The 23,921-nt window shown below is 39.9% G+C and overlaps 1 protein-coding gene and 1 non-coding gene across 3 annotated transcripts in view; both read left to right on the forward strand.

Moving 5' to 3' along the window:
- PTCD3 (pentatricopeptide repeat domain 3) overlaps positions 1-12,030 on the forward strand; it is a 29,940-nt gene extending 17,910 nt beyond the window's left edge. The window contains exons 13-24 of one of the 2 annotated variants that reach the window (XM_045550011.1): positions 517-661; positions 1,551-1,601; positions 4,050-4,139; positions 4,445-4,473; positions 5,289-5,395; positions 6,144-6,222; positions 6,317-6,407; positions 7,444-7,529; positions 8,038-8,186; positions 9,779-9,820; positions 10,266-10,424; positions 11,142-12,030. In XM_045550011.1, the coding sequence (XP_045405967.1) occupies positions 517-661; positions 1,551-1,601; positions 4,050-4,139; positions 4,445-4,473; positions 5,289-5,395; positions 6,144-6,222; positions 6,317-6,407; positions 7,444-7,529; positions 8,038-8,186; positions 9,779-9,820; positions 10,266-10,424; positions 11,142-11,244 (1,131 nt within the window). In that variant the 3' untranslated portion in view covers positions 11,245-12,030. The remainder of the gene's footprint in view (positions 1-516; positions 662-1,550; positions 1,602-4,049; positions 4,140-4,444; positions 4,474-5,288; positions 5,396-6,143; positions 6,223-6,316; positions 6,408-7,443; positions 7,530-8,037; positions 8,187-9,778; positions 9,821-10,265; positions 10,425-11,141) is intronic. The other variant, XM_045550012.1, reaches the window with a different exon arrangement.
- Positions 9,082-9,218, forward strand: LOC123637645. Its single transcript, XR_006734996.1, has one exon. It is a non-coding gene; the product is annotated as a small nucleolar RNA SNORD94 (small nucleolar RNA).
- Positions 12,031-23,921: the final 11,891 nt, after the last annotated feature.

A 23,921-nucleotide genomic window follows, 5' to 3' on the forward strand; every position in this document is an offset into this window, starting at 1 on the left:
CCTATAGGTTAAGTAGCTGTGTCTGACACATGAGAAGAAAAAGTTACTTGACCCAGAGCATATAGCTAGAATTCTGGACGACTTGGGTCACTTTATTCATATATTTCTCATAACAGTTTTTCTGTTACAAAAGTCAGACATTGATTGTGAAGTTCTTATGAAGTTCAAAAAATTGAAATCGCTGGATGGACTCTTGTCTAGTAACTTAGGAATAGAAACATGTTTTATATCCTGGTCTAGTGTTTCGCTTGAGTCTTTTCTTGGAAAACTCTCATAGGTAGAGGACTGAAGACAGTTGGACACCTTCATCAGGTAGGGTGGATGATTGAATTGGGGGCTTCTCTAAAAGGCAGAATCACTGGTCCTAATTTATAAGCAATTCTTACAGTAAGGATATAGTTACTAACCTGCTTTAGATAGAGCAAGAAAGCTAAATTCTTTTTGTATGAAGTATAGATTGTTGGGCAAATTATCTACCCAGGCATAAAAAATACTGCTTACTCTTGATTTCCCTAGGAGCTACTGAAACAAATGGTTGCACAGAAGGTAAAACCAAATCTACAGACTTTTAATACCATTCTGAGATGTCTCCGAAGATTTTATGTACTAGCCAGAGTGCCGGCCTTACGGACCTTACGTGAAATGAAAGCCATTGGAATAGGTGAGGCTGCGTCTCGGAGTCCTCACTGAACACCCTTCTGACCAGACATTTTGGGGCCACATAAGCAAATGAGACGTGTAAATTCTTTTCTGTTTACATGTTAGGAATTTCCTTTCCACATTTGGCAAACTTAATTACATCAACTTTTTGTGGAAGTGCCTTTATCATCTTCATGTTCTTTACAGAAAATTACAGTGTTCTTTTAATATTTTAGGTACATTTTAATGGGTCTTTTGATTATGAGAATTGATCACTTTGAGTTACCTAGTTTAAATTTCTTGACATTTTTCTAGCATAGTTAGGTATTTGAACCCAAGTATGTGCTTGTATGTTGTGTATTTTTAGCCTGACTGAGACCCCCGTCTCTACAAAAAAAATAGAAAAATTAGCTGGGCATGGTGGTGCTTGCCTGTAGTCTCAGCTACTTGGGAGGCTGAGGCAGGAAGATCCCTTGAGCCCAGGAGTTTGAGGTTGCAGTGAGCTATGATGACACCACTGCACTCTTGCCCTGGCAACAGAGGGAGACCCTGTCTCACAAAAAAAAAAAAGGGAAGCGAACTGTTGTATATTTTTCATTAATTATTTATTGAAGGTTGCTTCAATTACTTATTGAAGTCGGTCCACTTCAATATGCTTTACTGTTCTCAATGAAGAATCTTATTGTTAATAGGTATTTGGACTTTCTGAAAGTGATAAAATCTTTATGATAATTTTTCACCTTTAATTAGATGAACTAAAAATTTTTTTCATTTGAAGGACTAGAAATACATCTTTTGCTTAAATAGTAACATTAATAGGTTTTTAATTCAGTGTGCCTCACTTAGCTATATTTTGGATTGCTGTGTTTTTACTTTATTTCTTATTTTTTCCATCTGCCTGGTAATTTGAGAACCCTCACTTGCAACGTATCACCATATTATTCAGCTGTTTTATCAACATGGTATGTATGGCCTTAAATTGTATTAATTTATGTAGAAAATTGACCACTTCCTTGAATTTATGTGATTAATTATTGCAAGTTACCTTCTCTGTATAGGAATTAAGAAAAGAGAATTCATAAATTAACATGTACAGCCTGACCAAAAAGCTATACTTGAGGGTAGTAATCTTGTTTTTGATATAAAACTTGAGCTGGAAGGGAGAGGGTTATAAAATGTACGAGCAATTTTGGTGTACAAATAGGAATGGACAGAAGGTATTCTAGTTTGAAGTTCCTTTTGTTCTCCAGAGCCGTGCTGTCCAGTGTAGTAGCCATTAGCCATATGTGGCTAATGAAATTAAGTAAAATAGGCCAGGCGCAGTGGCTCATGCCTATACTCCCAGCACTTCGGAAGGCCAGGGTGGGAGAATGGCTTGAGGCCAGGAGTTTGAGTTTACAGTGAGCTGTGAGTACACCATTACACTTTAGTCTATGTGATAGAATGAGACTCTGTCTCTAAAAAAAAAAATTAAGTAAAATAAAAATTTATTTTTTTTGCATTGTTGCTTAGTAACTGCATGTGGCTAGTGGCTCCGTACTGCATGATGCAGATATAGAACATTTTCATCTTCTCAGAAAGTTAGTGGACAGTACCACTCCAGAGGAAGATTGAACTAATTGTGAAGCCTTTTGGGAGGACCTTGAGGCTCCATTTTTCACCCACTTTTGTTAGTTCCAGTTGGAGCTGTGCTCTGTAGATCTAGGACATTGGAGTAAGGCACACTTGAGCTGAAATTTCAACTCGACCATATATTTACCAGCTATGTGAAAGGGATTGGATACCTACATGAGTACATGCATCAGGGTGTGGTGATTAAATGAATAACACAACAGTGGCTGGTACCATGCTTGGAAGGCATACAGTAGGCACTCAGAATCTGTTGGTTCTTAGCTATTTGCCCCCAGCCTAAGAAAGTACCCTTGGGTTCAGAAATGACAGTTCTCTTCATTCTTCTTGTGATGGACTATTAGAATTATAGATAGAAATTTGATTCTCTGTGCTTTGAAGGGCTAATTTTGTAGAATCCACATCCTCGCCTATATAGGCAAGTTTTTTTTGTTTTGTTTTTTAATTATCTTTTTAGTGAAAAAAACGAAACAAGTCACTGATTTTGTCTTGGAAACAGATAAGCAGTTTCCATGATACCTAGATCCTTTAAAACTTTATGAGATTGTGGTGAAACTAGTATATCTGACCTCAGATTCTATTCCTTTCCTCAAACTATCATGTATCACTTTGGTTTGGTGCTAATAACCAAAGTCAAAGATACTTATATTTCCGAAGTAGTAGCCATGACCATGTGGACTGGGGTGGGGGAAGGAGTGTGGGTTTGTTTTATGTATATAGATTGGCTGTCTGTAATAATAATTTCTAGAAATATACCTAAAGGGGAGAATTTAAAATAACATAGAAATAATACATATAGGCGTGCGTGGTGGCTCACGCCTGTAATCCTAGCACTCTGGGAGGCCGAGGCGGGTGGATCGCTCAAGGTCAGGAGTTCGAGACCAGCCTGAGCAAGAGCGAGACCCTGTCTCTACTCAAAATAGAAAGAAATTATCTGGCCAACTAAAATATATATAGAAAAAATTAGCCGGGCATGGTGGCGCATGCCTATAGTCCCAGCTACTCGAGAGGCTGAGGCAGTAGGATCACTTGAGCCCAGGTGAGGTTGCTGTAAGCGAGGCTGATGCCACGGCACTCACTGTAGCCTGGGCAACAAAGCGAGACTCTGTCTCAAAAAAAAAAAAAATACATATAAACTACAATATTATATAACTAATAAAATCATTAGGAAGGTTAGCAAATGGAAACATGCTTGAGAAAATTGTGAAAATATATCTGTGCTAGCTATCATTATAACTATGTTATCACATGTACAAAAGGTCGGGAAGGGAGTATAGATAAGTATTTGACTAGGAATAATGTAGGTGGATTTTCTGACCTATTAGTGTTCAGCTCATGTGATTTTTTTAAGAGCTGCCCCCATCAATTCTCTAGTTTCCTTTCTCTTGGCCTTCTCATTCTGATTACACTTAAAGGAACACAGTGGTTACTAGCAGGAAACATGTTTTTTTCTCTAAGTATGATGTTTTGGTGAGGGGGTGTGTGTGTGTTGGTGTCTACCTCCCACTCTAGTGAGAGTCAGGCTTGTGAAGAAATTAAGAAAGAAGGGACCAAGCACCTGCACAGAGACCTGTGATTGTCACAGATCTAACAGAGAATTGCATTCTGTAGGGTGCAGTGATTCCTTTGGCAATCATTGGCCCCCTGCCCAGCTCTTTGCCAGGCCTTAGGCTGGAGGTGGAAGAAGGAGAAATGTGTCCCTTTGTACTCCATGCTGCGAGTTTGGTGGTAGTACAGGAGGTAGATTCATGATAAAACATATTTACTTTCTTCTTCTGTAGAAACCCCTTCAAAAGGATCATCCCTAATCATCTATGATATAATGAATGAATTAATGGGAAAGAAATTTTCTCCAAAGGACTTGGATGATGGTATGTTCAGAAATTTCTTGTGTTTTCCTCCTCTAAAGACAGAGCTGGTTTTCCTGAGTGACAGTTATTTAGAGGCCTTGTGATGAGGGCAGGGATTCCCTTTAGCTTAGTAATATTTGGGGTGATCATTCTAAGAAAGCCAAAATGTCTGGCACATTGGTGTGTACTTCTTCTCTTGAGTATTGATTCCCTTAGCTTTATCTTACACCTTAGCAGTTTTGTTGGAAGGATTTTTATTAATGTTACTGACTTGAAAATACATTTTACCCATAGTAACCAAAGGTCTTGTGAACTTTGATTTTCAGATTTGTTTTTTCAGTCAGCCATAAAAGTTGTAAGTACCGTCTCTTACTTAACTTCATTTTCCTTTTTTAGAAGAAGGTTACTGTCCGTTTCCTAAATTCATCTGTAATTAGAGAGTTCTCCCTGGTTCTTTCACTTCTTGTTAGTTCTGTTCAGGTCTTTGCTTTTGTTTTTCTTCTTTCCCTAAACTCTATACTTTTTAATCATATTACATTCCTACCCTGTGTTTACTGTATATATTGCCTTTTTTCATGTCTCTGTTCAAATAAGCTTTCAGAGTATTTCATATTAGAAACTTTTAAAATTGATAGTGGTTTTTATTTCAGTTTTTTGTTTTATGCTCATTGTAGGAAAAATTTCAAGCAATTTTAAAGTTTAAAAAAGTGCATTCTACACCCAGGTTTTTTTCTCTGGCTTCTCAAATGTATGTACACCCAGACACACTTCCATGGTGTTTTCTTTGTTGACAGCAACCAGTATTTCATAGGAGGAAGAAACTATAACTTAACTCTTCTGTGAGTGGTTTTTAGTTACTTTATGGAGTTTTTGCCAGTGCAGTGGTGGTAGACTGAGCATACCAGGTGTCTTTTGTGCACTTGACCAGGTGTTTTTGTACAATTACTTTCTAAAGGTACAATTGCTAAATCAAAATAATTTTGTTAAAAATTTCAGAATATTTGGTGTTTGTTTCCTCCCACCACCAATTTCTTGTAATTTATGCTGTCAACCAATAATAAATTAAGTCAGCATTTTCACAAGGAACTTTACAATTTTTTCTTTATGTAATGAACAGCTATTTGGCTGATAAGGATATCACTGTAATACTTAATACTTGCAAATTTTCAGTGCTCATCTCTCAGAGATCTGGACCTTGCTTACCAAGTACATGGCCTTTTAAACACTGGAGACAACCGGAAATTGATTGGACCTGATTATCGTCGTAATTTCTATTAGTAAGTATGTTGGAAATGAATCCTTTTGCATTAATTAATAGAGTCTGCAAGTGGGAGGCTGTTGGTGGCCCTTCCTATCTCAAGTCTGGATTCAGGCAGCTTGCCCATGATTTAATAGTTAACAGGTTAATTGAGCACTTAGAAATTAAAGCAGTGGTAAAACTGCTAGATTTGGAAGTCTGGTTTGTATCCTTCGAGATTTTTTTTCTTTGCAACACTTTAAAAATCCACATATCTTTTTCCTTTACGCCTCTCTTATATTTTCAAATGATTATAGCAGGGTGAGTCCCTAAAGATTTCATCCCAGCCCCTTGCTTTTATATTCAAAGATCAAAACACTAGAGCCTAGAGAGGTTCCCTTAATGGGTTTGCTTTTAGACAGATATAAACATGAACTTAAGGAGGTAGTCTGTTAATAGGTATGTGAGGATTGTTTTTTGTCTGTCCAAATCCTTGCTTCACATTGAATGTTTTTAAAATGAATACGATATTCGTATCTGCTCACCATGACCTAAGAGTGTACTGAGGATGTAGTCATAAATGACCAGTTGGGGGGTAAGATGGTGTTAATTGGGAAGTTGAGCACAGGTTAGCAACTTCTGGTTCAAGCACTGGCCCATGAAACTTGAATTGTTTGTCAATATTTTAAAGTTCTTTGTAACATATAACTATGTTGTCATTTCACTAATTATTTCTCCTCATGTTACACCTAGGGATTTTAGACTTACACTTTTTCTCTCCATGACAGCTCTAAGTTCTTCACTTTAATTTGTCTAATGGAACAAATTGATGTCACCTTGAAGTGGTATAAGGACCTGATACCTTCAGTAAGATGGTTCATTACTTGTCATTTATCATTGTAGATGAATTTGTGGGTATCTTTGCTGGTTAATGCTTTAAAAATGTATTTCTCTTAATCAGGTCTTCTTTCCCCACTCCCAAACATTGATAGATCTTCTCCAAGCATTGGATGTGGCCAATCGGCTAGAAATGATTCCTCAAATTTGGAAAGGTTAGGTTTTTTTTTTTTTTTTTTTTTTTTTTTCTTTTTTTTCTTCCACTGTGCAACAAACTAGGGCACAGAGGCCAGGCAACAGTTCAGGTCAGAGTTTGCTGAGGATGGGCCTGTCATAAATCCAAACCCATGCATTGCAGAATCTAAATCTGAATTAAGGTCTTTGACCTCAAAGCCTGTACCCTTCCTCTGTGCTAATGTTGCATCACTTTGCTAAGCACAGTCAATGATGATTATCTTTCTGAAAAACAGTCATGACCACAGGCGTGTATGGGTCTGTCTTACATGTATAAATTGGCTGCAAAATGAAACAGATATTCTGTATCTCTTCTACTAGGTGACTATGGTATTACCATAAAGTCAGTTTTTATCTGCCTCAGTTTCCATGTCTGAGAAACCGAGGCAATAGTTCTGCCCTACTACTTAACAAGACTGCTCTAATGGCAGTTTAAAAGAACATTGAAGGGTCGGCACCATGGCTCACACCTGTAATCCTAGCACTTGGGGAGGCTGAGGTGGGAGGATCGCTTGAGGCCAGGAGTTTGAGACCAGCCTGGGCAATAGCAAGACCCTATCTCTACAAAAAGCCGAGCATGGTGGTGCACCCTGTAGTCCTAGCTCTTAGGGAGGCTGAGGCAGGAGGATTGCCTGAGCCCAGGAGTTTGAGGTTGCAGTGAGCTGTGATTACACCATTGCACTCTAGCCCAAGCAACAGAGTGCGACCCTGTTTCAAAAAAACAATCATAACAACCTTGAAAACTTCCAAGTACTATAAAACAGTGTCTTACCATATGGAGCAGTGTTTAATACTTGACTGGGAACCAGTTACTGGCATTGGCTTTCACTACTCTTACTGTGAATCATCCTGCTGGTTTTCTGGAATCCTGGATAAACCTGAAATAAATAATTTCAGCAACTTATTTTTTACCCACCAAAAAATAAGGTTGATAGCTGACATTGGACAAAAGCCAGCCAAAACGAGTATTGGTATTACATGGTAGTGATCACTCCTATGTTCCTTTTTTGTTTCAAGATAGTAAAGAATATGGTCATACTTATCGCAGTGAACTGAGGGAAGAGATCCTGACTCTCATGGCAAGGGATAAACACCCACCAGAGGTAGGTCTGTGTTGAAACTCAAATTTTGTTATCGTTGTTAGACATGTACTAACCCATAGATCCTCTAATACGGAGGTGTTTTTAAGATTAGTTTCCTGGGTTTCATCTGTCATTATGGAGAGTTCTGCCACCCAAAACCAGATTTCAGTTATGAAACATCTAAACATTTCTTGCTGTTAGCAGAATACCATGCCTAAAGTCACCCTCATTCCTGTAGTCCAAAGCAAGCAACATGAAATTACCTTCTCTCTGTCTTCAGCTTACTTTTAAAAACAATTTCCAGCTAAAAAGAAAACCCATAGTTGAATTTGAAAGATGTGGCTAATCAAATTATTTATCCCAGGACAGGGTCCTTTTTACTGTATTATTTGTAAACTATACATGTGATATATTCAAATGGTAAAATGGATGGCTCAAAAATTTTAATGGTCCTATGGTAGGCAGTCTCCTGAACTGAAATTGTCATTAAACCAGTTAGGCAGTTTTGCTGACTCTCAATCCCTCTCAGCTTCAGGTGGAGTTTGCTGACTGTGCTGCTGATATCAAATCCACGTATGAAATCCAGGATGCCAGACACACTGCCCCGGATTGGCCAGTCATCCCTCTCAACTGTATAGCTGTCCTCTTTTTAAGGGCTGGGAGAACTCAGGAAGCCTGGTGAGTACAACACCACAAGTATAAATTAGAAGTATTTGTACTTGGATCTGAAACATTTACCCAGGTCGGTAGAGGCTCTCTAATTTGGCTGTATGACATGGAGTTTATCAGGAGTCAAACTAGAATATATAACAGATATTTGATGGGAAATGCTAAAAAGCAAACTTTCAGAAGACCAATATGCATAATGTACTTGAGGGAAGGTGTGATTCTAGTGAGCTGAGAATTCTCTTTCCATTACTAACCTTTCTGCTTCCTGTGGGCAGTGAAGTCACTTAACCTTATTTGTCCACTTTCATGGAACAATGTGATCAAGAAAACGTTTTGAAAATGTTTTGGTCTTTTGGGTTATTGAAGCATCATTTTTGGGTGCTCCTCCTACCCCCACCCCTCAGCTTAAAATGTGGGCTCTGTACTTGGACTTCTGGAAGCTGGCATTTAAGTGCATTTATTAAACATGGCCTTGACTAGCACCCGTCTTTGATTTGTGCCACTGTATTCTGCTTATGTTTTTATCAGCACTTTATTCACATGCTAATTTTTAGTGTTTTAGAATGGAGACCTTATGCATATTCATTTTTCCAGAAGTCAACAAAAGGATACCTTGTCAGGAGCAGTCACAGGTGGTTCTGCTGTATTCTGTGTTGTGTATGTGTGGGCTGAGTCAGTAAGTTGGGGGTACTTGTGCACGGCTCCTTGTATGAGAAAGTGTATGTGGCTATTAACTATCTCCAGCAAAAGATGAAGGCTTTCTGCCTCAACTTGTCTTACAGGTATGGCTCACACACATGACCTGTTAGCAACTGTGCTGCTGCTGGTGACAGAAACATTTGACGTTTGCATTTGTTAGCTTAGTTTATAAACTGTGTGTTCGTTGGCACACACTTCCTATAATCAGGCTGTGATGATTGGCGCAGGGGTACGGACCTCAGCTGAGTCATGGGAGCTGAATGTATGTGTTTCTCCTCTGTCCTGCGCGTGGCAGGCTGATGGTGAGCACTTACATGAGACTGTTGCCTCAATCTGAGCCTGCTGATCATAACGTAATTATGAGAGGGAAGCAGACTATGCTCTGTTCCATGCCTCTCCCAACTGTACACGGGATATATTCCCTCCCTGGGAGGACAGAGGTGATCCTTTATAAGAGGACAAATACAGGTTTGAGTATCCCTTATCCAAAATGCTTGGGACCGGAAGTGTTTTGGGTTTCAGAATATTTGCATTGTACGTACCGGTTCAGCATCCCTAGTCCACAGATCTAGAATTGTGAAATTTTGAGCATCACGTTCATACTAAAAACGTTTTGGGCTTGGGAGCGTTTCAGATTTTCAGATTAGGGACACTCAGGCAGTACCAGTAGTTCTCAACATTGGCAGTGTATCAGATTTACCTGTGAAACTTGTAATATAGATATGTGGAGTTTGTGGGGAGGGATTTGAAGCACTTGACGTGATTCTGATGTACAGAATTGGGAGCCAGTGAGGCCATAGATGTGTCTTCAGGAGCTGCAAGGGCTAGGACAGCTACAATGATCCGACTGCTTTGTTTTTCTATTAGTATTCATAATCTTTCTCCTGTCTCATCTTCAACAGGAAAATGTTGGGGCTTTTCAGAAAGCATAATAAGATCCCTCGGTAAGTTGAAATTAACAGCCCCCATCCCTCCCTGCCGGGTGCAGCCTGGAAGTAGCTGCCATGTGGGTGACTCATTGTGGGTGATTGGAATTTCTTCACATACTTCAGCCACTGCGTTTGGGCACTCTTGTTTGTTAGGGAGACAAACTGTCAGTCTCCCCTACCTTAATCCAGGGCATCCTGAGGTAAGCACTGTTTTTTATTTGTGCTCAATTATCAACACGTAGGAGATGTGTTGAGTAGATCCTCAGTGAAGCTGTATTGAATGAATGTTCATAATCTCTTTGTCCCTTTAAAGGTAGACTGCAGGTCTCCATTCATGCCTCCAAAGCTACTATTGAGGATTTTATTGCTGAACTTATACTGGATCTTGCCTTTAAATCTTTGACTGAAGGGTTTTAGGGTCTTAGTTGGAGAATGTTCACCTTTTGCCCTTCTTTTACAGAAATGGGTTGCTGAATGAGTTTATGGACAGTGCAAAAGCATTGAACAGTCCTGTGCAGGCCATTGAGGTAGTAAAGCTGGCGAGTGCCTTCAGCTTACCGATTTGTGAGGGCCTCGCCCAGAGAGTAATGACTGACTTTGCAATCAGCCAGGAACAAAAGTAAGTGGGTCTTGTGTCTTCACCGTAAGGGAAAGGTTATAAAATGGTGCAGACCATTTGTCCATCTGCCCATTCATATGTTTGTAGCTTTCCAGGGAAAGGTTATAAAATGGTGCAGACCATTTGTCCATCTCCCCATTCATATGTTTATAGCTTTCCGTCCCCTATATTTCCTAACAAAAAGTCAGAATGTAGTAATTGAATGATGGGTTCATTTGTTGTACAAGTCAGGAAATCCTATCAATTTGGCTGTTGGAACCTTTTCCTTTTTTTTTTTTTTTTTTTTTTTTTTTTGAGACAGAGTCTCGCTCTGTCACCCTGGGTAGAATGCAGTGGCATCCTCATAGCTTGCTGCAACCTCAAACTCCTGGGCTCAAGGGATCCTCCTGCCATAGCTTCCCGAGTAGCTGGGACTACAGGCACATCCCATGACGCCTGGCTAATTTTTCTATTTTTAATAGAATCGGGGTCTCACTCTTGCTCAGGCTGGTCTTAAAACTCCTGAGCTCAAAAAATCCTCCTGCCTAGGCCTCCCGGAGTACTAGAATTACAGGCATGAGCTACTGCACCCAGCCTTCCTTTGTTCTTAATACAGTTTCGTGCAGCTATAGGGTCCCTTTTTCTATTTCAAAACAGATAGATTAGAGGTGTGATATACCAAGAACCCCAGCTCCCATTTGATTTGCAGTGTAACCCTCCAGTTTCTTTTCCTTACAGGGAAGCCCTGGGCAACCTAACTGCATTGACCAGCGACAGTGATAGTGACAGCAACAGTGATGGTGACAGTGACAGTGACATCAATATCAATGAAGGCAAATGAAAGTGGGAGATTCAGGAGCAGTAATGGGCTCAGGATAGCTGCTGGAATCACACTGGAGAACTGAGATGTTAATATTTAACAATGTTAAAAAGAAATAAGAGGATACAGATTTGGTGAATTTGTTACTATGAAGTACAGTTGATACAAAACCAGTTTATTTAGATTAAGCTCCTAACTTGCTAAACCATTATTAACTGTAGCATTCAAGGCTTACCATTTAAGCAGCAGCACTGCTCTTTTCATTTTTCAGACACATAGTGAGGGCTGTAGCTCTTGTGGTCAGGGTAAGCTCTGTATACCTCACGTGGTGTTGGGTGACCTCACACTGCCATCAGCAGCATGCAGTTGCCCTCTCCCTGCTGCTGGACTAAAGCTTTTGTTGGCCTGATGTACTGCTACATTGCTGGTCCTTCCTTCATCTGAAGAGACAGTGTCTAATTATAATTAAGTCACAATTGCTGTTGGGTCAATAGTATCCAATTTCTGGGATGTTTATATGTGAAATTATGCATCTTAGAATTGATTAAACAGGATAATGGCAGTTTAGGCTGCACAACTCAAAATGAAGACTGTAAGTAAAATTTGTAATTAATGTACATCTGTGTATATTTCCATTATTTTAATATAGCCTTTGCCATAGTCTTCCAACTAGAACATTGAAGAGTGTTTTATTGTTCCCTCTCTTTTGTCTGTATGCTGGTGCCTTCGTTAGTGGTCAGAATGAGGGCTAGTGATGACAAAGCCATGTGGAAAGTCTGGACATCATTAAATATTGCTGAGAATCAGGTTGGTCAAGAACTTCTACTTTCCGCATTTCTCTTACCACCATGACTTCTAAGTGGTGCTGGAAGCCAGTAAGAACTTTTGAGGTCTGCAGGAGCATCCCCACTTTCATAAGGGCTTCCCCCACAGACTACTCTGCACATACTTGACTCCCAGATTTACTGAGGTACCTACCCTGTGAGTTCTTCAGATGTGCAGTTTTATCTTTACCCTGCCAGAGTTGAAATTTGTGAGATGCTATAGTAGCTGATACTTGTTAATGTGTGTTCCCATCTGCATTTACCATTGTCATACATCCTTAGAAACCTAAGTATTTGGTTTGTGTGTTCTAGAATGTCAGTTAAGGCATCTGAGGGATTAAAAAAAAAAAACACCAGTTTAGTAACTAGGTTCTGAAGCATCCACATATTGCTCCCCATCAAAGCAAATTTGGGCCGGGCGCAGTTGCTCACACCTGGAATTATAGCACTCTGGGAGGACGAGGTGGGAGGATCACTTGAGCTCAGGAGTTCAAGACCAGCCTGAGCAAGAGTGAGACCCCATCTGTATAAGAAATAGAAAAATTAGTGAGGTGCAGTGATGCTCACCTGTAGTCCCAGCTACTTGGGAGGCTGACGCAGGAGACAGTTTGAGAACAGGAGTTTGAGGTTGCGGTGAGTTATGATGACACCACTGCACTCTAGCTGGGGCAAGAGAGCAAGACCCTGTCTCAAAAAAATAAAATTCACAGCAGGACAGAGGGTAAATTAGTCACTAATCTTGGTTTACAAAGATAACCTGGCTGCCTGCAAAGTTAACTGGCCCCGTTCCTATTCCTCTGGTTTATCAGCACCTTCAGGTGCCTGACTTGTTGGCCTTAGCTGTCAGCACAATCCTTAGATGCATAGTATGCCTCTTCCTACTCAAGCCCTAACTCTGAGCTATATCATGTTACTCTGCAGCTACAGCTGACGGTGGTAAAATGAGATGGCACATGAGTTTGTGGTTGACTTTCAAAGTGGGTGCTTTGTGTAGCTCAGTGGTTTTATGTTACAGATGTTCCAAACCCCCACTGAGCAAATAACTGCCTTGAAGTTCTGAGAGAAATTAAGGCCTACAAAATGAGTCTCCAATTCATCTGTAAATGTTTATTTCACCATAGTCTAACCTCTAGTATCAGTAAAAGATGTTTTTCTATGCCAAAGTCATTACCTTCCAATTTTTGCTTTTGGTCTCTCAGCTGCCCCTCAATTTTATCACCTTAACTCCAGGCCCAGCCCCCGTAGTTTACCTCCTCTGGTTCTCACCCATCTGTTCATAAACCTGTGCATATGGATTTCCCTTATAAAGTCCTAAAGTTGACCTTTTTACAATGTTCCTTTTACTCCTGGTGAGTAGCCTGTATTTGCTATCCATCTGCTTCCCCACTACTGTCTACACGTCCATACAATTCAAGTACTTCATCCCTAAAAGGCATTAACAAGTGGTTTCTTAGTGGTACAGCAGAACTCGTTTTTGAAGACCCACCCTCATAGAACAGTATCAACAAAACATTTCTCAGCTGAATGGGGAAAATTTAAATAGGAAAAATTTATATTTGTGATCTGAAACTCATAATTTTTTTTTTTCTTTGAGACAGAGTCTCACTCTGTTGCCTGCGCTACAGTGCTGTGGCGTCAGCCTAGCTCCCAGCAACCTCAAACTCCTGGGCTGAGATCCTCCTACCTCAGCCTCCCAAGCAGCTGGGACTACAGGCGTGTGCCACCATGCCCGGCTAGCTTTTTCTATTTTTAGTAGAGGCAGGGTCTCGCTCTTATGCTGGTCTGGAACTCCTGAGCTCAAGCAATCCTCCTGCCTTGGCCTCCCAGTGTGCTAGGATTACAGGTGTGAGCCACTGCACCCAGCCTTTTTTTTTTTTTTTTTGACACAGGGTCTTGCTTTGTTGCCTAGGCTAGGGTGCAGAGTGGCATCATAGCTCATTGCAACCTCAAACTCCTAGGCTCAAGTGATCCTCTTGCCCCAGCCTCCTGAGTAGCTGGGACTATGAGCATGCTCACCATGCCCAGCTGATTTTTTGTAGAAATGGGGTCTCACTCTTGCTCTGGCCTGTCTTAAACTCCTGACCTCAAGCGATCCTCCTGCCTCAGCATCCCAGAGGGCTAGATTACAGGCATGAGCCACCACGCCTAGCCATCATTTCAACATTTTAAACAAAATGATAGAAGGAGAAAGGTACGAGTTATAACTTAAATCCAATTACAACCAGAATCAAGTGTTGAAAAGCCCTGTAGCATTAAAAGGGAATGTGCTGCTTTAATGACACCAGAGCTGACAGGCACTGGCACTGACAGTACATAAAGCAACATGTTAAAAAATCTAAAAGGAGCCTTTTGTATAGTGGGAACTGAGGATAGTGAAACTATTTCTGAATAACTTTTTAAAAAACAGGAGAAACCAGAGTATCAGAAAAGCAGATGGGAGTGAGGACTCCCATGGAATGGGAAGGAGAAAAGGAAGAGTCCTAATATATGTGGAATAAATTCATTCAATCTTGCCTCAGAGTTAGATTACCAATGTATAGAAATCAGAAACTCGGTTTTTGGTTCAACATATCACTGGACTCTAACAATAAAATGGACTTAAAGCGATCAAAGTATTCAAGCAAAAGGCTCGACAGCACTGAGAGATCCCAAATGTCTTTAGACTAAAACTCAAATCTGGCACCTAGGTACTTCTTAGTAAATGCTTAATGAATTTTAATGAATGTCACCTATGCAAAGGCTTTGTTGATTTTGGAACGTTACCCATCTGGTATCCTTAGCTACTGTATAAATGCTATACCATGCACTAGGCTTAGAGGAAAAGATGTTAGATTGTACTATATCACTGGCTTTATATAGGGTAGTGTTTGTCTTTCAGACTGCAGGGTTTGAAATCAGTTTTGGGCATGATAACAAGAATTTAATGAAATAGAGCATCTAAACACATCACATGCATTTGTGATGTATTTTTATATTGCAACACATGGTGTAAAAGTTTTACTGCCTTTCATAGTCAAAACAGTTTGTAAAACACTAAAATAGGTTATTCTATGAGACTGGGTCACTAGGAGCATGGATGGGCAAGGCAGGTTTTATAGAATCATTGACTGGCATGTTACCAGAGAAACATATGGTTTGGTTGATGTATGGCAACATGGGATAAACAAAAGGTACAGAAAGTCTAGGCAGTTAAGTCTCCAGCCTGACCCAGGAAGTAGCCTATTTAACAGTGCTGTCCAGCTGCAACTGCCTACTCGTGGGTTTTATAGAGGACTCAGGACTGCTGGAGATCAAGCCCAAGAATATTTTTCAGAGTTGAGCAAGATTTAAGACTCCTAAAAACTACGAACGTCCAAGAGGATACAGGTCACAACAGAACTTATTCCTAGAACAGCCTAAGCTTTGCCACTGGCACCAGTGGATTCTGTTCCCACAATAATGGCCCCTTCGCTGGCTCTGCCTCACAGACCCTCCAAAAGCCCTTCAATGAAACTAACAAGCTAGTGAAGCCTTATCACCTCTGCACACAAGTAAGAGCTATAATGGCCAGGTGACCCTCCCCTCCCTGCCCCAATCCTTCGCTTTCTCATGTTCCCAGCCAACCTCAGAGCCCCTGGATACAGCAAAGGGAAAGAAACCAGGGAAGTATAGGCATTTAGTTCAGGGGAAAGGTGAGCACTGGAGCTGATGAAAATAGTTTGCCTAACATTTAAGCCTTTTTATTTCCTTTCTGTGTTAACGCAAATGATCTGTTCTGCACTGAGTCAAGCAAGCCACTTTAAAACTGGTGGCACAACTCATTTGGGACTTGGAGACTGCTTTTATCCAGAACCTGTTAAGAGAAAGCAGAAGGTGAGGGGGCAAGATGGCGGAGTGGAGGTGACCTCCTGGATTTGTGCTCCCGGAAAGGAAGGCATGGATCTCGACCTGCCACAACACTAGAGGATTGCTCCTCCACAGGAACAGTGGGGTGAACCCACGGAGAATCACCATGGGACACAGAGAACAAGAAAAAACAGGCGAGTGGGAAATCAGACCGAGATAATTTGGAGAGTGCGGGACGGAAAACAGACAGCGGAGTGCGGGACGGCCGTACCTGCCTCACTGACAAGTGAGGCGGGTTCAGCCCCACAGCAAAGCGGTTTAATCTCCCCACTGACCCCCACATCCACTCGGTCAGGGATCTGACTGAAATTGGTGCAGAATCACCGCGGGAGACGTGGAGCTCCGAGGACAGGTCCCCTTCCCAGGTGTGAACACTGAGTGCTTCCCCAGACGCAAGAGTGTGGAGCCCGGACCTTGGGAACACTGGGACAGGGTAGACCTTTGCCCGTGGGAGCTGCAGCAGCTGGGGCACTGAGTGAGTGAGTGAGGGCACCGCCTCCTCCGCCTAGCCAGTGTCTTTCCTGCAGAAAGAGACAGAAACCACACATCCAGAGGAAGAACCAAAAGAGAGGGGAAAAGAAAAAAAAAAAGAAAAAGAGGGAGAAGAGGCTTTCTGCTTGCAAATAGTGTGAATCCTGCCTACTAACTGAAAGTCCACAACACAGTGATTTAACTTGCCAAACTGGTCTTAGGTCAAGCCAACTCTCTGGGGGTGGACCCATCAGAAGCAGTCCCCCAACTGAGATAGAAAAAAACTCTAAACACACAACAGTCTCCCCCTCTAGAAAAAGGAAGCAACATACCTAGACTGTTTCACAGCCTAAGAACAGAGTATAAGACGTGCTGTTAACTAGACTAAAGCTGTGAGAAAAGATCTAATGATAGAGCCAGATGGGAAGGGCTCAGCGGAAAAATATGGGGAGCACAAAAAACCAAACGGAAACCTCGCTCCCAAAGAGAAATACCAACTCTCCTCCAATTGGCACTAGCCAGTTTCAGAATACCAACATGTTACCAGAAGAATTTCAGTCTTGGGTTATAAATAAGCTGAATGATATACAAGAAAAAATTGATATCCAACGCAAAGAAACCACAAAAAAATTCCAGGATTTGGAAGAAAAATTCACTAAAGAAATAGAAATATTGAAGAAAAACCAAACTGAACTCCTAGAAATGAGGGATTTATTCAGGGAGCTACAAAACACAGTGGAAAGTCTCAAGAACAGGGTAGATCAAATAGAAGACAGAATCTCAGAGATCGAAGATAACTCTAATTAAATAAGACAGTCACAGAGATAGAGCAAAGAAATAAGAAAAAAGATCAGAGTCTTCAAGAAATGTGGGATTATGTGAAGAAACCTAACGTGAGAGTTATAGGCATCCCTGAAGGTGAAGAAGATAATAAGCAAGGGCTGGATAAACTATTTGAAGACATAATAGAAGAAAATTTCCCAGGCCTTGCTAAAACTTTAGATATACAGATTCAAGAAGCTCAAAGAACCCCTGGTAGATTCATAGCAAATAGGAAAACACCATGCCACGTAGTCGTCAGACTGACCAAAATATCCACTAAAGAGACCCTTCTGCGAGCTGTAAGGAGAAAGAAACAAGTAACATACAAAGGGAGACCCATTAGAATTACGCCAGATTTCTCAACTGAAACTTTACAAGCAAGAAGAAGTTGGGGCCCCATTCTCACTCTTCTGAAACAGAATAATGCCCAGCCTAGAATCTTGTACCCAGCTATGCTAAGCTTTCTATATGAAGGAGAAATTAAGACATTCTCAGATAAACAAGGACTGAGGGAATTCACCAAGACAAGACCACCCCTCCAAGAAGTACTCAAAAGAGAGTTACACACGGATCATCACAACAAAGACCCACGAATGTAAAACCACCCAAGAGCTAAAGATCAAATTCTAGCCACCACAATGGCTCAAGAGAGAAAACATAGCAATGAAGTTCTACCCAATAAGATAAACAGAAATCTGTCCCAATTATCAGTTCTCTCACTAAATGTCAATGGCCTGAATTCCCCACTCAAGAGACATAGACTGGGCCAATGGATAAAAAAACACAAACCAAGTATCTGCTGCCTTCAGGAAACTCACTTAACCGGCAAAGATGCATTTAGACTGAAAATAAAAGGATGGAAATTGATATTTCAAGCAAATGGTAGCCAAAAGAAAGCTGGTGTGGCAGTTTTAATTTCCAATAACTTAGTCTTTAAACCAACAAAAGTAATAAAAGACAAAGACGGTTACTACATACTGGTGAAACGCACAATTCAACAAGAAGACATAACCATACTTAATATATATGCACCCAATCTAGGCGCACCCAGATTCATAAAGCAAATCCTACTCAATCTAAACCAAATGATAGACAACAACACTTTAATAGTTGGAGACTTTAACACCCCACTGACAGCACAGGACAGATCCTCCAAGCAGAAAATAAGCAAAGACATAGTAGACTTAAACAGAATGCTAGAACAAATGGGCCTGACTGACATCTACAGGACATTCTACCCGAAATCCACTGAATATACATTCTTCTCATCAGCTCACGGGACATTCTCTAAGCTTGACCATATCCTAGGACATAAAGCAAGTCTTAAAAAAATAAAAAAAATAGAAATCATACCCTGCATCTTCTCAGATCACAATGGAATAAAAGTAATAATGAACCTTAACAGGAACTCTCATTCCTACTCAGTCATGGAAGCTTAACAACCTTCTCCTGAATAACAATTTTGTAAAGGAAGAAATTAAGTCAGAAATCAAAACATTCTTTGAATTAAATGACAAAGGTGACACAACTTATCAAAATCTATGGGATGCAGCTAAAGCAGTCCTGAGAGGAAAATTCATTTCCATAAATGCCTATTTCAAAAAGACAGACAACTTACAAATAGACAACTTAATGAATAGACTCAAAGAGCTGGAGAAAGAAGAACAGACTGACCCCAAACCCAGAAGAAGGCGAGAAATTATTAAGATCAAATCAGAATTAAATGAAAAGGACACCAAAAATACTATAAGGGAAATTAATAAAACAAAAAGTTGGTTCTTTGAAAAGATAAATAAAATAGACACACCACTGGCTAGACTAACCAAGAGCAGAAAAGAAAAATCTTTAATAACTTCCATCAGGAACATGAAAGGAGAAATCACAACCGAAGCCACAGAGATACATGACATTATCTATGAATATTACAAAAATCTTTATGCACACAAATTGGAAAATGAGGAGGAAATGGACAAATTTTTAGAAACACACAGCCTTCCCAAGCTCAATCAGGAAGAAATAGAATTCCTGAATAGACCAATATCAAGAACTGAAATTGAAACAGCAATAAAAAACCTTCCCAAAAAGAAAAGCCCTGGTCCAGATGTGTTCACACCTGAATTTTACCATACATACAAAGATGAACTGGTGCCCATCCTACATAAACTATTCTTCAATATTGAGAAGGATGGAATTCTCCCCAACACATTCTACCAAGCCAATATAACATTAATACCAAAACCAGGAAAGGATGCAACAAAAAAAGAAAACTACAGACCAATTTCTCTCATGAACATAGATGCAAAAATTCTCAATAAAATCCTAGCAAATCGTTTCCAAGTGCTTATTAAAAAAATAATTCATCACGACCAAGTAGGCTTCATCCCAGAGATGCAGGGGTGGTTCAACATATGAAAATCTATAAATGTAATTAACCACATAAATACAAGCAAAAATAAAGACCATATGATCTCAATAGATGCAGAAAAAGCATTTGACAAAATTCAACACCCTTTTATGATAAAAACACTTAACAACATAGGCATAAATGGGACCTACCTAAAAATGATACAAGCCATATATGACAAACCCACAGCCAACATCATACTGAATGGGGAAAAATTGAAAGCATTCCCACTCAGAACTGGAACCAGACAAGGCTGCCCACTGTCCCCATTACTTTTCAACATAGTATTGGAAGTCCTTGCGAGAGCTATCAGACAAGAGAGCAGAATCAAAGGTGTCTAAATAGGGACAGAAGAGATCAAACTCTCACTCTTCGCTGATGACATGATGTTGTATCTGGAAAACCCCAAGGACTCAACCAAGAGACTCCTGGAATTAATTAACGAATTCAGTAATGTCTCAGGTTACAAAGTCAATACACACAAATCAGAGGTATTCATATATGCCAATACCATTCAATCGGAGAACCAAATTAAGGACTCAATACCTTTCAAAATAGCAACAAAGACAATAAAATATCTAGGAATATATTTAACTAAAGAGGTAAAGGACCTCTATAAAGAGAACTATGAAACGCTAAGGAAGGAAATTGCAGAACATGTAAATAAGTGGAAATCCATACCATGCTCATGGATTGGAAGAATTAACATTGTTAAAATGTCTGTACTACCCAAAGTAATCTATAGATTCAATGCAATTCCTATTAAATTACCAACATCATTTTTCACAGATTTAGAAAAAATAATTATACACTTTGTATGGAATCAGAGAAGACCCCGTATAGCAAAAGCAATCTTAAACAATAAAAACAAAATGGGAGGTATTGATTTGCCAGACTTCAAACTATACTACAAAGCTGTGGTTCTTAAAACTGCTTGGTATTGGCACAAGGGCAGGGACACAGACCAGTGGAACAGAACAGAAAACCCAAATATAAAACCATCCTCATATAACCATCTAATCTTTGACAAAATAGACAAAAACATACTCTGGGGACAAGAGTCCCTATTCAATAAATGGTGCTGGGAAACCTGGATAGCCACATGTAGAAGACTGAAACAGGACCCACAGATTTCACCTCTCACAAAAATCAAATCACGGTGGGTAACAGATTTAAACCTTAAATGGGAAAACGATTAGAATTCTAGAAGAAAATGTAGGAAAGACTCTTACAGACATTGGTCTAGGCAAAGAATTTATGAAGAAAACCCCTAAGGCAATCGCAGCAATAACAAAAATAAACGAATGGGACCTGATTAAATTAAAAAGCTTCTGCACAGCCAAAGAAACAGTCACGAAAATAAACAGACAGCCTACAGAATGGGAAAAAATTTTCGCATACTACACATCAGATAAAAGACTGATAACAAGAATCTATTTAGAACTCAGGAAAATCAGCAAGAAAAAATCAAACAATCCTATCAAAAAATGGGCAAATGACATGAATAGAAATTTTTCAAAAGAAGACATAAGAATGGCCAAAAAACGTATCAAAAAATGGTCAACATCCCTAATCATCAGGGAAATGCAAATCAAAACCACAATGAGATACCACTTAACTCCGGTGAGAATGGCCTTTATCAAAAATCTCAAAACAACACATGTTGGTATGGATGCGGAGAGATAGGAATACTCATACACTGCTGGTGGGAATGCAAACTAGTGCAACCCCTGTGGAAAGCAATATGGAGATACCTTAAACAGATTCAAGTAGACCTACCATTTGATCCAGCAATCCCATTATTGGGCATCAACCCAGAAGAACAAAAGTCATTCTATAATAAAGACACCTGTACCCGAATGTTTATAGCAGCACAATTCACAATCGCAAAGATGTGGAAACAACCCAAGTGCCCATCAATCCACGAATGGATTAGTAAACTGTGATATATGTATACCATGGAGTACTACTCAGCTATAAGAAATAACGATGATACGACATCTCTTTGGTTCTCCTGGAGAGAGCTGGAACCCATTATATTAAGTGAAGTATCCAAAGAATGGAAAACCAAGCATCACATGTACTCACCAGAAAACTGGTTTCCCTGATCATCACCTAAATGTACATCAGGGAAGGATACCAATTGGATATCAGACTGGGATGGGGGGTGGGGGGAGGGGATGGGTGTATGCCTACATGACGAGTGCGTTGTGCACCCTCTGGGGAATGGTCATGCTTGAAGGTGCAGACCCGGGGAGGTGGGGGGGGAGGGGATGGAGGTATGACTATATGATGAGTGCCAGGCGCACTGTCTGGAGAATGAGAACGGACGCACCTGGGACTCTGACTCCGGGGGATGGGCGGGACATGGACAATGTACATGACCTGAACTTATGTACCCCCATGATGAGCTGAAATAAAAAAAAAAAAAGAGAAAGCAGAAGGTTTAAATTATTAATAATACATAGGAATATACAAGTAGCGTGCCTTTAAAAAAGGCTGTTGAAAATTACATTTTAGTTTGTTACATTATTATGGAACTTTAAACAACATGAAAGCAAGGATCAGTTTTAATGTTAAATCAGGAGGCATGAATTTTAAAATGCTGGATGCTGTCCTACAGCAATCAGGAAGAAGGCAATAAGATAATCCAACTCAAGGCCAAAACAGACTAAAAGCAAGACAAGTGATGATTTGGCTTTATATGATCTTTATATATGATGTTAACTTTATATGATCTTTATGGAAGTGGCAGTGGTGTCACTTAAGTGAAAATATGCTGAAGTGAAGCTGACCTGCACTAACAGCTCGGAACTTTATCTACCTTTCCCCAAACTTGGCCCTTTGGGGCCTCATAGTGCTGAGAACTCAAGTAAAGCTTCAGCCTTTTTAGGTGAATGGTTACTGAGTGGCATCTCAGAAAGATTTGAGTTTTACTAGGCCTAAGGAAGGAAAATAAAGGCCTTGGCTTTTCAAAAATCACCCTGGTTCCTAATAAGCAATGGGGCAGGGGGCATCTGTTAAAGGAATTACTGAGATTTGAAAGCCTGTGGTCATTATTTTGATTGACGGAGCTAAAATAAACCACTCAGTAGTGCTTACTTCTTGTGAGCTCAGATAATCACATCTGAAGGAAGTTATTTCAGGGCTCCAAGAGAAACTTAGATTTCTTATAATCTATGATATTTTACGTATTTCATTAATAAAATAAAAAGCACTTCTAATTTGACAAATAGGTAAATTTAACTTTACAAGTTAATGTATTTTTGCAATTTCATGCCATTCCAAAGGTAAAGAAAAGACTGAATTTAGAACAGCTTCATTATCTTCTAGTAAAAATGTAATTGCCATCAGGCAGGATTCCAGAGTGCCTCTACCTCCAGAGATGACGGGCATTACATAGAGCAGGTGTTCTAATCAGAAAAACTAGATGTATTTTATTAAGAATCCACTTAGGAGGGAACATAGGGAATATTAACATCAACCTAGGCCAAAGATGGACCAATGTATCTCAAAATCAAAGAACAAGGTCAATGCCATAATGTAACTATCCAAATTCAGGGGCTGGCATACACTTGCAGATACATAAAATAGAGCCTGATCCTCTTCATGATTTGCATATGTGTTGCTCAGATAAAAGTGCCTACTCAATAATCTCTGTGAATATATAAACCCCCAACAAAAAACTGTACTTTTGAAAAAAAAAAAAATTGACTGTATTTTTATGTAGAGGTGGTGGTCTTCATGGAGTAAAAAATAAATTGAAAGGTAGTAATTTGTTAGTTTTTTTCCAATATTGCAATTATCCTAATCTTCAGAAGGGTGAGCTGAGAAAGTTTTATGGCAATCAAGATCAAATACACTATAAAATTAGTTAACCCCTTCATTAAGATTCCAGGCACCCCACGCCCACTTTGAAGAGGTTCACAGTCCCACGTACTAGCAAGAAGCAAGATGCATTCATTACCAGTGGTTTAAAACTGTGTAAGCTGTAGCCATTTGAAGGCTGCCGAATTAATTTGTGGGTAGAGATCGACAATATTTTTAATCAACAGACTGCATATCCCCAATTACAAATACATTACCATTTTGGCTTGTGCATTACTCTTTTGAGTTTGACCAGCAGGAACCAATTCACCAAAATCTTCAAAGCCAAGAAGCAGGCCTTGGACTTGTGGTGACTCAATTCACAGTCTGGAAATTCTGTGTGGCCATAAGTTCCTACTTCTGCTATTGCTGCTTCTCAAGGAAATTTTCTGTACACACAACAAACTAGACATGGTACTCTCTGG

This window comes from Lemur catta, chromosome 4 (assembly GCF_020740605.2).
Source record: "Lemur catta isolate mLemCat1 chromosome 4, mLemCat1.pri, whole genome shotgun sequence".
Taxonomy (NCBI): domain Eukaryota; kingdom Metazoa; phylum Chordata; class Mammalia; order Primates; family Lemuridae; genus Lemur; species Lemur catta.